Source organism: Gavialis gangeticus, unplaced genomic scaffold (assembly GCF_001723915.1).
Source record: "Gavialis gangeticus isolate Ggan-Ray unplaced genomic scaffold, GavGan_comp1, whole genome shotgun sequence".
Lineage (NCBI taxonomy): Eukaryota > Metazoa > Chordata > Crocodylia > Gavialidae > Gavialis > Gavialis gangeticus.
This window is the reverse complement of record NW_017729013.1, coordinates 6,161,976-6,174,739: the sequence shown is the minus strand read 5'-3', so window position 1 is coordinate 6,174,739 and position 12,764 is coordinate 6,161,976. Positions and strand designations below refer to the sequence as shown.

General features: G+C 45.6%; 2 protein-coding genes across 2 annotated transcripts in view; one reads left to right on the top strand and one right to left on the bottom strand.

The window, feature by feature from the left end:
- Positions 1-4,342, top strand: LOC109293418 (neuferricin; the record flags this gene model as incomplete). Its single annotated transcript, XM_019511320.1, has 3 exons — positions 1-238; positions 1,841-2,027; positions 3,510-4,342. Coding segments are annotated over 3 exons (639 nt in total), but the record flags the coding sequence as incomplete, so codon positions are not given.
- Positions 4,343-8,099: 3,757 nt separating this feature from the next.
- Positions 8,100-12,764, bottom strand: part of ANKFY1 (ankyrin repeat and FYVE domain containing 1) — a 51,814-nt gene continuing 47,149 nt past the window's right edge. Inside the window, exon 25 of the mRNA XM_019511424.1 lies at positions 8,100-12,199. Within this exon, the coding sequence (XP_019366969.1) occupies positions 12,067-12,199 (133 nt within the window). The 3' untranslated portion in view covers positions 8,100-12,066. The remainder of the gene's footprint in view (positions 12,200-12,764) is intronic.

Genomic DNA, 12,764 nt, shown 5'->3' with positions numbered 1-12,764 from the left:
TCGCCCGGCCTCTACCTGGCCGTGCTGGGGCAGGTCTTCGACGTGCACCGCGGCCGCGAGCACTACGGGCCGGGCGGCGCCTACAGCGGCCTGGCGGGCAGAGACGCGTCCCGGGCCTTCGTGACGGGAGACTTCTCGGCGCGGGGGCTGGTGGACGACGTGTCGGGGCTGCCGCCGCGGGACGCGCCCGCGCTGCGCCGCTGGCTGCGCTTCTACCAGCAGCAATACGACCTCGTGGGTGGGTGGCTGGGTGCGCGCGTGCGGGGCCTGGCCGCACCGGAGGGCCGAGGGCCGGGCAGCTGCTGGGGCTCAGGGCCGTGCCGCTGCCTCGGGACACGGGCGAGCGTGAGCCGTGCAGAGCCGGACACGTTCCCGGCGCCCGCAGGGTTTTCGCACCGTTTCCCCAGCTCTGCGCCTGCTTTGGGGGCTGCGCCAAAAACCTTCCCGAGCGCAGGCTGTGCTGGGTGTTGCGGGGAGGGCTGCTGGGGTGCCGCCTGGCACGGGGAGACGGTCAGACCAGTTGTGTAGGGGAGGGCGCTTTTCCGCAGGCGCGGGATGGGGAAAGCCCGAGTCGCGCAGGTGCGTCCAGGCCTGGGTGATCCCTTCAGCCGAGCTGATTCCTCACAGCAGCTTTTTAAATTGGGATCAGGAAAAGGTCACAGACTCAAACCAGGACTCAGGGGTGACCTGGTGGCAGCCTGTAAGAACATGAGAGGGGTGCATCGGGATCTGGGGGAGCGCCTGTTCACCAGGGCACCCCAAGGGAAGATGAGGTCCAGTGGTTGCAGACAGTTGTTTCAGGCTGGACATAAGGAAAAATGTCTCTACTGTCTGAGCCCCTCAAGGCCTGGCATAGACTCCTCCAAGAAGTGGTGCAAGCACCTACTCTGGACACCTTTGAGAAACATTTGGACGCTTATCTTGCTGGGATCCTTTGACCCCAGGTGACTTCCTGCCCCTTGGGCAGGTGGCTGGACCTGATCTTACGAGGTCCCTTCCAGCCCTAACGTCTGTGAAATCTATGAGTTGGGCACCCGTGGCTGGAAATGCCATAGCTGGGCAGAAGACTTGACCTTTCCTTCCAGGTGAATGAGCTGTGGCTAAAAACCTGAGAGCACGGACTAGCTGCTCCATCCAGCCTTTTAAAAGTAGCGGTCTCTTGGCTCTGGCCTGCCCACGTTCTCTCATGCTTGATAATGGACAAGCATGACTGATGGCTTCTAAATACCTGTAATCCCTGTTCTGAAAATTAGGTGCGTGTCAAACTGTTGGCAGGCTTGACATAGACAGCCACCTTATTCACTGCATGTTAGCCAAGTAATTGTGTTGTTGTTTTTTTTTAAAGTATCGCAGTAATGAGGGGAGAAAAGTATTTGCTCTTGTGAAGTAGGTGGGACGAACTGCAAAATGCAAACAGTGAGTCTGATTTGTAGTCTGCGGGCTTGACAGGAGTAGTGTTGGGAAAAACATGGCGTAGTGAGGGAGGCAATGTTTCCCCTAGTTAGAGCACTTGGAGTCAGAATTGTTGCCATCAATTCTGTGCCCTTGGGTTGTTTTAATGCTTTTGTCTGTTTCCATATCCTGATTTCTGAGACGGTGAATTAAGCCTTTACCACCTGCGTGCGTTACTGTTGGCAAAATGTTTTGAGAGCCAGGGACAGATGGGTTGTGGCTGCTTAAGGACATTATCAAAATAGCAGACCTGCCTTTGTCAGATGTGCTGCTCTTGCAGAGTTTCTTTTGCTTCAAAAAAATCATGTTAACTCCCTCTTTTTGCCAAAACTGTAGTGGCCTTAATGACTCTTCTTTGCTCCTCCCCTTACCTCTCCTCTCTCCACAGGCAAACTGGTGGGAAGGTTCTATGATGAGAACGGGGCACCCACAGAGGCTCTGAAACAAGCAGAGGCCCTCATTGAAGAAGGCTTGAAGCTTAAGGCACAAAGTGAAGAGGAGAACCAGCAATTTCCACCTTGCAACTCTGAATGGAGCTCAAATGGTGGCAGCAGATTCTGGTGTTCCAAACAAAGGTGAATCTGGTCTTCGTCCTTGTTGTAGACCGTGTAGAGCAAAATACCTCTGAACATCCCATCTCATCTGACCTGTGCTGAGCGAGAAGCTGATGATAGCTGCAGCACAGATAGAACAGAGTGAGCTTCTGCTGAGGTCACAGGTGATCGTTTAGTATTTGTGCATGCCCATGATTGAACTACTTCACCTGTTATCCCTGTCTTAGAAATGAGACAACCTTGTGAATAATATGTGGCTCTCAGAGTGTTGCCAGAGCTGGCTAGCTTGCGTAGTATGGTGAGCTTGCTTAGTTGCTTTGGCATGCCTGGCTTGAATGGAATGGTTCAGAAGTGAGTCAGCATTGACACAGGCTGCAAAATGTTATCTTCAGAAACCACAAATGCTGGTTAAGATCCCGCAACAAGGCATATGAGCAGCTGCTTCTGCTAACCAGTGTGGGACGTGTGCGTGTATTGTGCCTACACAGACAACTGTTCCCACACAGAGGGAGGCACTGCATTAAATGAATGGGACCGTATTCCAGCTGCTTTACCAATATAGTGAATGTCAGTTGGAGTCTGCGTCTGGGAAGATTCCCTTTGAAGCCAATGGGGTTGCAATGCAGCCAGTATTCCTTGTATCCTAACAACGTGCCTCTCATTACAGGAACGTGTATACAGCTTTTAAAAGCTGTACTTCAGTTAAAAAAAAACAAAGCAATACACCCAGAAAAATGGTGCCAGTGCCCTCAGGGTCATGATCCAATGGGGCACTAAAATGTACTTAACTTTCAGCATGACTAGTGCCACTGAGTTCAGTGGAACTGCTTGCATGCCTGACAGATAAGCATGTGTGAGGGTGTGGCTGGGCTGAGGTCCATAGTGCTGCCCTTTGGGTACATTGTCTGGGACCTGGTGCTGCATAATATTCAATACCTTTGGCTCCTAGTATAAAAAAATAAACACACCAGCAGTAAAGGAATTGAGCTTAATGTTGCTGCTGCAAGATGCCCAGTAAGATGCGATACAGTAATGGGATAGGGAGTCAGTTAAAAATGTGTCTCTTTTTTTTCATTCAGAGTTGTTACTATAGAGCAAAGTGTATATAAAAGCTGTTCTTAGTCACAAAGCATTGGGGTGGAGGAAGTAATTGTCAGGACAAAAAAACATGCAGTCCCGAGACTTTTAACTAAGCAAATTGCTCTCAGAAGGGCATGAGGATACAGTGAAACTGGTTTGAAAAGCTCTAGGCAACAAGCTACTGCTTGTTGAGCTACTCACTGTGGCCAAAAAAAACTGCACCAGGCAGTTTCTGGCTATTGCTTACACGGGCTGGTCTCTGTTTCAGGCTCCAGCTTTCCCATAACTGATCCCAGTCTATTCGCTGAAGTACAGTATCTAATTGTATAGTTCTCTGTAGGTTGGAAAACACTTCCACTAGGGGTTCTTAGTTCAATTAACTGAGTGAGAAATAAGCTGTTACTTGCATCTGATCTTTTTTAGTGGAGGAGTGAAGAGAGACTGGATCGGTGTACCGAGGAAGTTTTACAAGCCTGGATCCAAAGACAGTTATTGTGTGTGTGTGCGAACTACTGGGCCTCCTTCTGGGCAACTGGATTACAGTGAGCATAAGGACAGAGGTGACTTAGACAATCCTCACTTGCAAGAATATGAAGGGTGCCATCCACTAGCAGGCTGGTGTGCTCTAACAGACTGAGTTAAAATAAGCTTTTTGGCCCCCGAAGTGAAACAAGTTTGAAAGGGCTAAGGGCACAAAAAGCACTTTGAATTTTCTTGTACCTTAAAAATATGGATCACAAACCAGTTTGTATAAGCATGTGCAAATAAATGAAAGAACCACACTATACAGGGTGTATGAATGAAAAATACGTGGTGAAAGAGGAAGACTCCTACTTCCATATTTGTTTCAACATTGTTTCTCACTGGTTGGAAGCAAATGTTAGGAATTTGCCATCGAATCCATATTTAGAAACGGTTACTCTTGGTTATGCAAGGAAAAACAGAAGCGTGGAACTGTAGCTATGGAAGGACTGTGCTGCATTCAAAGGAATTAACCAGCACATCAGTACACTGGGAGCTCATTTAACTTACAGAAACATGCAAATGAAACTCCTCCCCACTACCCCCAAAGCAGGAGTTTTGCAGTAGAATCGTTTGCAGTGCTCACTTGCATTCTGTCAGCAGCACCATCACCTCCATGGCTCAGGACAAGGCCTTGTGTGTGGGAGGTCTCTTTCACAAACATGCTATTTGGCATCCAGTGTCCTGTGCAGTTATACAAAAGCAGTGCTTATCAAGTGCAGAAGGTACACTGGATGAGGCCTTATTTGCATTGCTTCTTTAGTGTTTTTCACTGCAGGCTAAACAAGAGAAATGTTGCAGAGCAGTTTAAAGTTCGTGTGTCTTAAGCTATCCTCAGTCAAGTTCTGTGACTCCTTACTGACAACACCATGGCACTGCTCACTTCAGCTGGACCACAAAAGCAAGCCACAGATAAGCAAGGTAATTGTATTGCCGTAAAATCTTTTTTCATTACCCCTGCTTATGGCATCATGTTTGTAGGCAGATGGGGACCCTCAGTCGCAATTCCCACCCTGCGTCCAGCGTAGTTGTGGGTTTGAAGCATTACTTTTGCTTAGCTCAATAACTTAATCGATTGTCAAAGATACCAGCACAGATGATGCTGTTTCTGTGCAAAACTCAAGTGCTAGACAGTTATGAATGCACGTCTTTAGATAGTGAAGCCAGCATACAGACTCACTGCAGCTGCAATCTCACCACAAACCTACTTTACCTCCAGCCCAGCTATTACCCAGCTGGTTGGGTGGAGTGGTCTCCATGGGATCAATTCTCTTAAAGTGAGATGTATTTACTATGCTGTCCTGCGGTCGGTAAAGACAGGAACAAGGGGTGTTTATACACATGCTTGTGGGGAGGGAGGGCACTGCTTTAATTAGAGTGGTTTTGAAAGCTGCTCTAAGTAAAGCACTTGGAATGTCACATATCAGTGTCCCCACACTGAAAAATGGCGATGGGAGTGCTTTAGCTAAAGCTTATTGAACGAGCTTTAGTTAAAATGCCCCCGCTGCCATTTTTCAGCACAGGGACACTAATACATGTGATACTGGAGTGCAGTAATTGCCATGCTCCAGCAGACTTGAGTCTGCTCTGATGTGGTGTGATGAGCTGCCTTGTTGTATGGGTATAGGTGCCCAAGGAGACCAATTACTGGCAGTTTACAGAGCTAGGCTCTACCACATACTTTGTGCTGGGCTGTCAAACTTGCCTCCAGCTATGGGCCAGATCTGGACCACAAGACTGCATGCAGGCTGGATCCAGCCCAGGCCACAAGATAGTCCCAGTATCTTTAGTTCCCATTGTCTGCCAGTGCCCCTTGCTGGAGCTAGAGCTGCTGCCACTGATGTTCTTGTGCCATGGCTGCTGGCATAGAGCATGGGGCACAAGGTGCATGCTCCACCTCTGGCACAGGATGCACAGCAGCAGCATGAAGCACAGGGTATACAGTGGTGCTGGCACAGACCACAGGGCATGCTGTGGCGACAGCTCGGGTGCAAAGCACGTGGCAGATGGGCCTGTTAGCCAAAGAACTGGAGTTGCAGTAATGGCAGTGGCTGAGGCTATGTGAGCCCTCCCTTGTCCTGCTGCTACTGGTGCCAGTACCTGCCATAGCCTGAGGGCTTTCAGTTCCGAGGCAACCACTCACCCTGGCCCTGCTACCCCCTTACCTCCAACATCCAGTGGCCTGCTGGTAGCCTGGATTTAGTCTGTAGGCCATGTTTGACACCTTTGACTTAATGGAGTTCACATTTCATGCTCTACCTCTCAACTTGGAAAAGAAAGAAATAATTCCTTGGTCAATGATTCAATGGAGGAGGGAGGGGGTACGCAGCAGACTGCAAGATCTTTTTAAGAGTACTGTACAGTATTAGCAAATACCATGTTAGGTGTGCAAATGCCCACACCTAATTTGCAAGATAAACACTTTGTGCCACTACTGTGTCCCCCTGGGGAACACCTGGGCCATGCACCTTCTGGTGCACAGCAGATTACCTCAGGTGGGGTAGGGGAGGCTGGGGAAGGTGCAGCTGCTGGAGGTAGCAGTCTGCCAGCAACCAGTGTAGCTCTGGTTTTGGGCAGTGTGCACTGCCTCCATGTGTGTGACCCTCCTTTTCCTGTGCATTCTTTTTTAGACCCCAGGAGCTCCCTAGGTTCAAAATCCACCCCCTATACTGCAAGGTAGCAGCACAGGCACCACCTGAACCTGCAGTACATGGTGTCAGATAGGACTAGGGTGCCACATATTGCACAGCTATGTGGCAAAAACATTCTGATGGTGGGGGCTTGCAGAGTGTTTTGCACCAGAAGAATTGCTCTATTATCTTCCCCCATAACAATCAAGAAAGGAGCGATGTGATGTTTTAAAGTGATATGCTGCTAGATTTGGAAGTTACAGGAACATACGTTGAAGCTAAAGACATGTTGAGTTGCTACCTAGGACAGTGTAGAAAACTAAATAAATCAAATGGCAAAGAAGTCTTTCGGAAGTGAGATTGAAATAAGTACCTAATCACCACCTTCATAGGCAAAGCTAGCCCTTTTACTTTAATGTTGTGGGATATGGACATTGTTTTCTTGATCCCCTTCTCTGCCTTCCTGTTAGCTCTTGCACCTGGAAAGTCTGCTAAAAGAATCAATAAGTAATTTTTTCAAGCCAAGTCTGAGCTAGAAGACTGTCTTCCTCCTGCTTGTACAAGAAACAAATTGCTGTGCTGAAGATGAAATCCATGTCCTCGTGGCTCAGGCTGCAAACTGCCACCACGGTGCAGTGTCTCCACCCACAGCCATGAACTCAGGTCAGTGACCTGGAGCAGCCCAAACTCATTGAACTTAAGACTAAATGAATCAAACTTGAAAAGGAAGTAGAAGACATTAAAGAGCACTTGAGGTTTAACATAAAGCCTTGTAGTGCTTGCTGGCAGTGAGAGAGGAGAATGCTTTTCCTCACTGCAATAACAGGCAAAGTGCCACAACCAGTCTGCATAACAGCAGCTTTTCTTTTCTGAAAAGCTTGCACCTAGCTGTTTGCTCAAGGCAGAGGAGCTGGTTTTGGCATTTAGGAGCAAGACAAGCCACTGCAAGGCTGGAACTGTCATTCAAAAGGCCAGTTAAGACTATTCACTTTTAGATATTTATTTACAGCAAATAGTAACATGTTTGCAGTAAATGGGCTAAAAAGTCCTGGTCTAGCTAAACATTTGAATTGCAGCATGTAAAAAAGTTTACATGATCCTGGCTGGGAAAGCAGTACTCTGTAGCTAAGGGCTCCAGTGAAGTTTCCAACCATGTTTGCAAGGTAAGGCAGACTTGGGGGAAGAGGGGGAGGGACATGCACCCACACCCCTTCACCAGTTGCCAGGACAGCAGGCAGTTCTGAATAGTTGCATATGCAGCAAAGCAAAGCATCAGTGCTAAACAAACCATCTTCTATGAAATTCAGTAGTGTCAGTATTTATCAGAACTGTCATGATCTAGCAAATTACTTTTGGCTAGTTTTACAGTAACTCTAGAGCCTCCCTTTATGCAAGACGCTCTTGAATATGCTCATATGACCTTCCCTGTTACAGCAGTCACTTTCCATTTTCTTTCAGTGAACTCTCAACTCATATATAGTGCAGCTGAAGCAAAAATGACATACAAGGCAGGGGTAGGAAAGGGACAAGTAAAAAGAAGAAACTCATAGACAGACCAGACTACGGCAGAATAGGAAAGTTGGCATCAAGCCTGTATCAGACCTCTTAGAAACAAGCAGTTAAGATTAGTACAATATGCACCTAGGGTTGTTACATCTTCTGTACTCTGTCTTGCAGGTATGAAACAGTTTATCTTCAACTGTGATTAGTTAGGTCTTACTCTGAACTCCCATAAGAGAAGTTTTTCTTCCAACTTCAAAAGTACACAAAAAGACAAAGATTTTTCTGCCTGTACTAGTCATTTCTTGTGCCAGAAAAGCAACTGCTATAAAATGGATGTTTACAGTCCATGATCCAGATCCATTATCTTGTTATGCAGAGTTTTATTACAAGGAACTGTTACACAATGAAATAATGAATATTGGGGGAAGATACATTTTTTTTTTTTTTTTTTTTTTACAATGGACTCCAGACAAACAAAAAATGCCATTAAAAATACCATTGCTTTAAGACTTGACCAGGTCACAGGGGGTATGACAAGTTTCAGAGTTCTGCTTTCAGCTATCCATAGGCTTTCCAATGACCCTGTCTTTCACATTTCAATAAAACCAGGTAAGTGAAAGTGTCTAATATCTAACCCTGCCATGAACCCGATGTCAGGGAAATTCATCCAAGGATATGTCAGCTACTGCATTCCATCTACAAGACACCCTGTATTACGAACAGAGATTTAGAGTACACAGGCTACATAAAAAAGGAAATTGTACAAGTCATTGGTCATCTGTATGACAGCTTTTAGGAAGCTACTTAGTGATGCTGTATTAGTACCACTTTAAACACCAGACATTTCTACTATGCTTAGTGTGAAACCGTGCCAGGTTTCCTTCCCCACAAACTTTAAATATCCAAGACAAGCTCAAAAACGTAGTCCATTGAGTGCTGGGCATCTATTCTGCAAACTGAGTTCCTCTGTTTATCCACAAACAAGCAGCTGCAGCACAAGTGTTTCCCAGCTGTTTTGCTGGTGGTTCTGAGCCCATTTCACAGGACTGAAATCCTTTCTTGCCTCAAAAGCAGTCTCCAGGGTCACTCAGTCCAACCTGTGACTATGCAAGGACAGCAAAAATAGTTTGGTCACAATGTTGTTTGTGAGATAAGAGAAGTGCATGTGTTTTCAAAAAACTAGAAATGTGTTGACAAAATAAAAAAAAAATAAAAAAAAATAGAGGCTCTCCCAGAGCTTCCAGTTCACTAGAGTATTAGCCGGGAACCTCCCATTGATACCTGAAGGTCCAAGGGAAACGCACCACCACCCAGATACACTCAGTGGACTGTGTCAAAAGGAACAGGGACTCAAGTTTGCACGTGGGAGAGAAAAAACTGCTCCCTCGTTCTAAACAGAAGGCAGCAGACAAGTGGATTTTAGTTGTGCAATACAGGAAACCAAGAGGCTAGGTTATTGGGTTTCATAGTTAAATTGCATGGTTTTTAAATCCCAGCAGAAAGCATAGTCCATTACAAACTGGCTGCCATGAAACAGTCTCACAAGAAAAAGGCACTTCATTTATCAATTTTGTTGAATGTACTGTGAATTCAGTCTGTAGAACTGAATGTGTGCGTGTTACAGGGCTAGTTATAGCCAAGCTTTCATTTAAGCTCGAGGAGCAGATATAGTCTATTACAAAACCAGTATTGCTAGAATCCTAGGAGTTGCACAGTATTTGCCAGCAGGCTATCCATTTGTTTTAAAAACAGGAAAAAAAACAACCCAACCATTTCTACGCCACTCAGTAGGAGCAGGGAGGCAGTGGTATGAGGTGGAACCTACTGCAGGTCTCAGATGCTCCAGTTGTTACAAACCTGAGCGGTCTCATCAACATAAGGATGCGATTAGAATGGCAGGGGTGCCAAGCAGCTTGTTTCTATTGCTCAGCAGCTCCACTGGTGGTTGATTTAATACTTTAGTTAGAGTTTTCCATGCAATTGGTAACAAAATCCATGTTAGAGATCACTGCAGTTCCTGAAATAACCATCCCTCCAGTGCTGCATTTAAAATTCCTTGGCCACTAATTTCTCTGCTTGACAGTTTGTTTTTTTTGGTTTTGTTTCGTTTTTTTTTTAAAGGAGGGGATGAAATTAAACAAGTTACACGCTATTCCTGGATCAAGTTAGTCAACTGGTCTAAACCAACCATTTTTGACAAGACAGTGGAATTTACGCTGTTTTTGTCAAACTGAATTGTGACATTTAAAGACCATCATAAGCAATATGAAACTATTCTTATATTTTCCCCATCAATTCTGGGCATCCAAAAAACACACACAAAGCTGTACTTTTCTATCAAATGCCAGTCAGCCTGTCATTTATACCCTCCCTCTCAACTCCTAGAACAAGCTTGCTGCAGGTTGACACTTGCACAGAAACTAAGGTTTACATTAGAGGCATAACTTACTGAGCTCTGCTGCAAGGAGATTGTAATTGGCATTAACACTAATCATATCATAACTGCATTAGAGAGTCAGTCCATTATTCCACCCTAGTGTTACCAGGCTCAGGGTTCCAGTTTTTGCACCTACATGTTGGAAGACCAAGCAGTTTCCTAAAACTCTTATGACAATACACTACCAGCAACCTTGACAAGGTCTTCCAAAAATGTTTTTACTGCACCAGCCCAAAGTAAACATATCCTGCAAGTCACAGAAATGTAGAAGAGTAGCACTCTGGTTTATCAGCTCATTTTACATCTTGGGTAAGTCTTGCACTGCCACGTCACTATTCTAGACCAAGCAAGTGAAATGAACTATTTTCTCCCAAAAATGTACTCGTGTACATGAGTAGCAGTTAGTGAAAAAGAATAAATACGTATACAAATTGTCCATGGAGCAGAGATTAGGAACGTTGGGTGTTACTCTCCCTCCTAGGGAGAAAACTTAAAGATAAGATTTTGTTCTTAAGCACACATTCTCTTTAGCATGTCTGTAATATTGGCCTACAAATGCTACAGCCAGTTTAAAAATCAGGGCAAGTGCTTACTAGCACCCAAGTAATTTACAGACTACTTTGAAGAGAAACTGTCATTCCCCCTGCATCCTGCCCCTAGGATTCAACACTTTTAAGAGTGGCCACAGCCAAGCCCAGAACAGCTTGCTGCAGTTTGAGACAAAAGGTCAATTAACAATGCAGCTCAATCTTCCTTTGCCACTAGTTTTGAAAGATCTGACAGTGAACCTTCAAGCACTGCCAACAACTAACCTCTCCACTTGAATTTGAGACCTTGATTGGACACCTAGCAGGGGAGCAGCATGCTCTTTCTTGGCCAGTGTGTTGGCTCTCCCCTACACCAGGTCTCAAAGAAAGAAAAGGCATTCAGGTAACTTGTCTACCTTACAGGATTCATAATTACACCTCCAGCACTATATTGCTCTTCAGCAAGGTAGGACTATGCAATCTGCTTTAGTGTTTCTTTGTTTAGTGTAAGCTTAGGTTTTCTCAGAGCACTTGAGTTCTTGCACAAAAAAAGTGCGCGTGTGGAAGGGCCTGCAATGCAAATATGAAAGTGCAACACAAGTAGACTGACAAATCTGGTAGGCATGAGCAGAAGTAAAGACTTTGCAGTTCTCTTGAATATGCTAAAGCTAATGAGACCATTACGAAGGGGAGGTATCAATGTGGAACTGCAATCCTGACTGCTTTGCATCATGGAGATGTTGTAAAGCTTTCTATTGTAAGGCCACAATTCTTGAGCTATGAGTAAAGTTAAACCCTGCTTGAAAACTAGCCTTGAAATGAGTAGTGGTTGTAACAGCACAGGCCAGCTTTATAAAAAAAAGCTTTCTATACAGAAAAAGGGAGCGTTTATCTTTGTGAAGACAACGCAAAAAGGGAACAGTTACTATTTACCCTGAAGCTCAGTGCCATCTCCACCACAGCCTGGAAGTGGCAGGACCTAAGGGAGTAGCTCAGTGCAAAGCACCATGGTTAAGCACAGGCCTGTTTTGGTTATCTGGATCAGTACAGGACACCAGGCTAATGTGGCTCCAAGTTCCTTACCCCACTGCAGCTAGAAGAGGGTCTCACTCAATTTTGTTGATCACTTACGGGTGAGCAATCCACTCCAATTCCTAGTGACATCCACCACAGCCCAATACATTTACAAATCATACAAAAATCATTTATACTGGAATATATCATAACATGGTCCTTAATTAGTTCAGTCTATTGCAGAAGACAGACATGTATATAGGCCTCCCCTCCCTGTCGGTACAGCTTGTTGGCAGAGCTGCTGTCAGAAGAGGGCTGATGGGGAATCTTCTTCCTCGCACAGCATACTAAGAGACTCCTCCCAGAGTCAAGACATCAAAGCAGATGTTGCAAACTCGAACAGGCTTGTTCAAATCAAATTTTATGATTGGAATTTCTTTTGTTGAGCATTTATGGCAAAGCAGACGTCCACAGTGCCGGCTGTTGCAGGGAGAAAACAAAACAGAGGAAGGTGTTCATTGACATAGCCCAGATTCTTGTGGACTCTGTTAACACTGTACAGCTACCTAGGGCAAACAAAACACTCCCTGCAGAGAGGTGCGAGACAGCCATACTTCTCATTAGTGGCCAATGTTTTAAAAGAGAATCTGGTACTTTTGGGACAGTGTTTCTCAACCTGTAGGTCACAGCCCAGAAGCAGGTCACAGGAATATATGGAAGGGTCACAAACAAACTTTAAAAATGGGTTCTCCTTTAAAAAGGAGAAAAAGAGAAAACATGGCTTTTCCCTTGCAGGCTGTCAGTTCTAGCATGCAAGGGGGCTGCTTGGGGCCCCCCTCTACCGCCCTGCCACCCGGTCTGGGGCAGCAGGTTAGGCGTGAGGGGCACTGGTCAATGTTTGCAAACGGGTCCTGGTACAAAGAAGGTTAAGAACCACGGTATGTAGGATGCTAGGTGCTTTTTTGTTATAGTTTGTGCCGCAACACATTAGTAGAAATGTAAAAGGTCTTCTTGCCAAGACAAGACGTCAAAATTCAGTTAACAC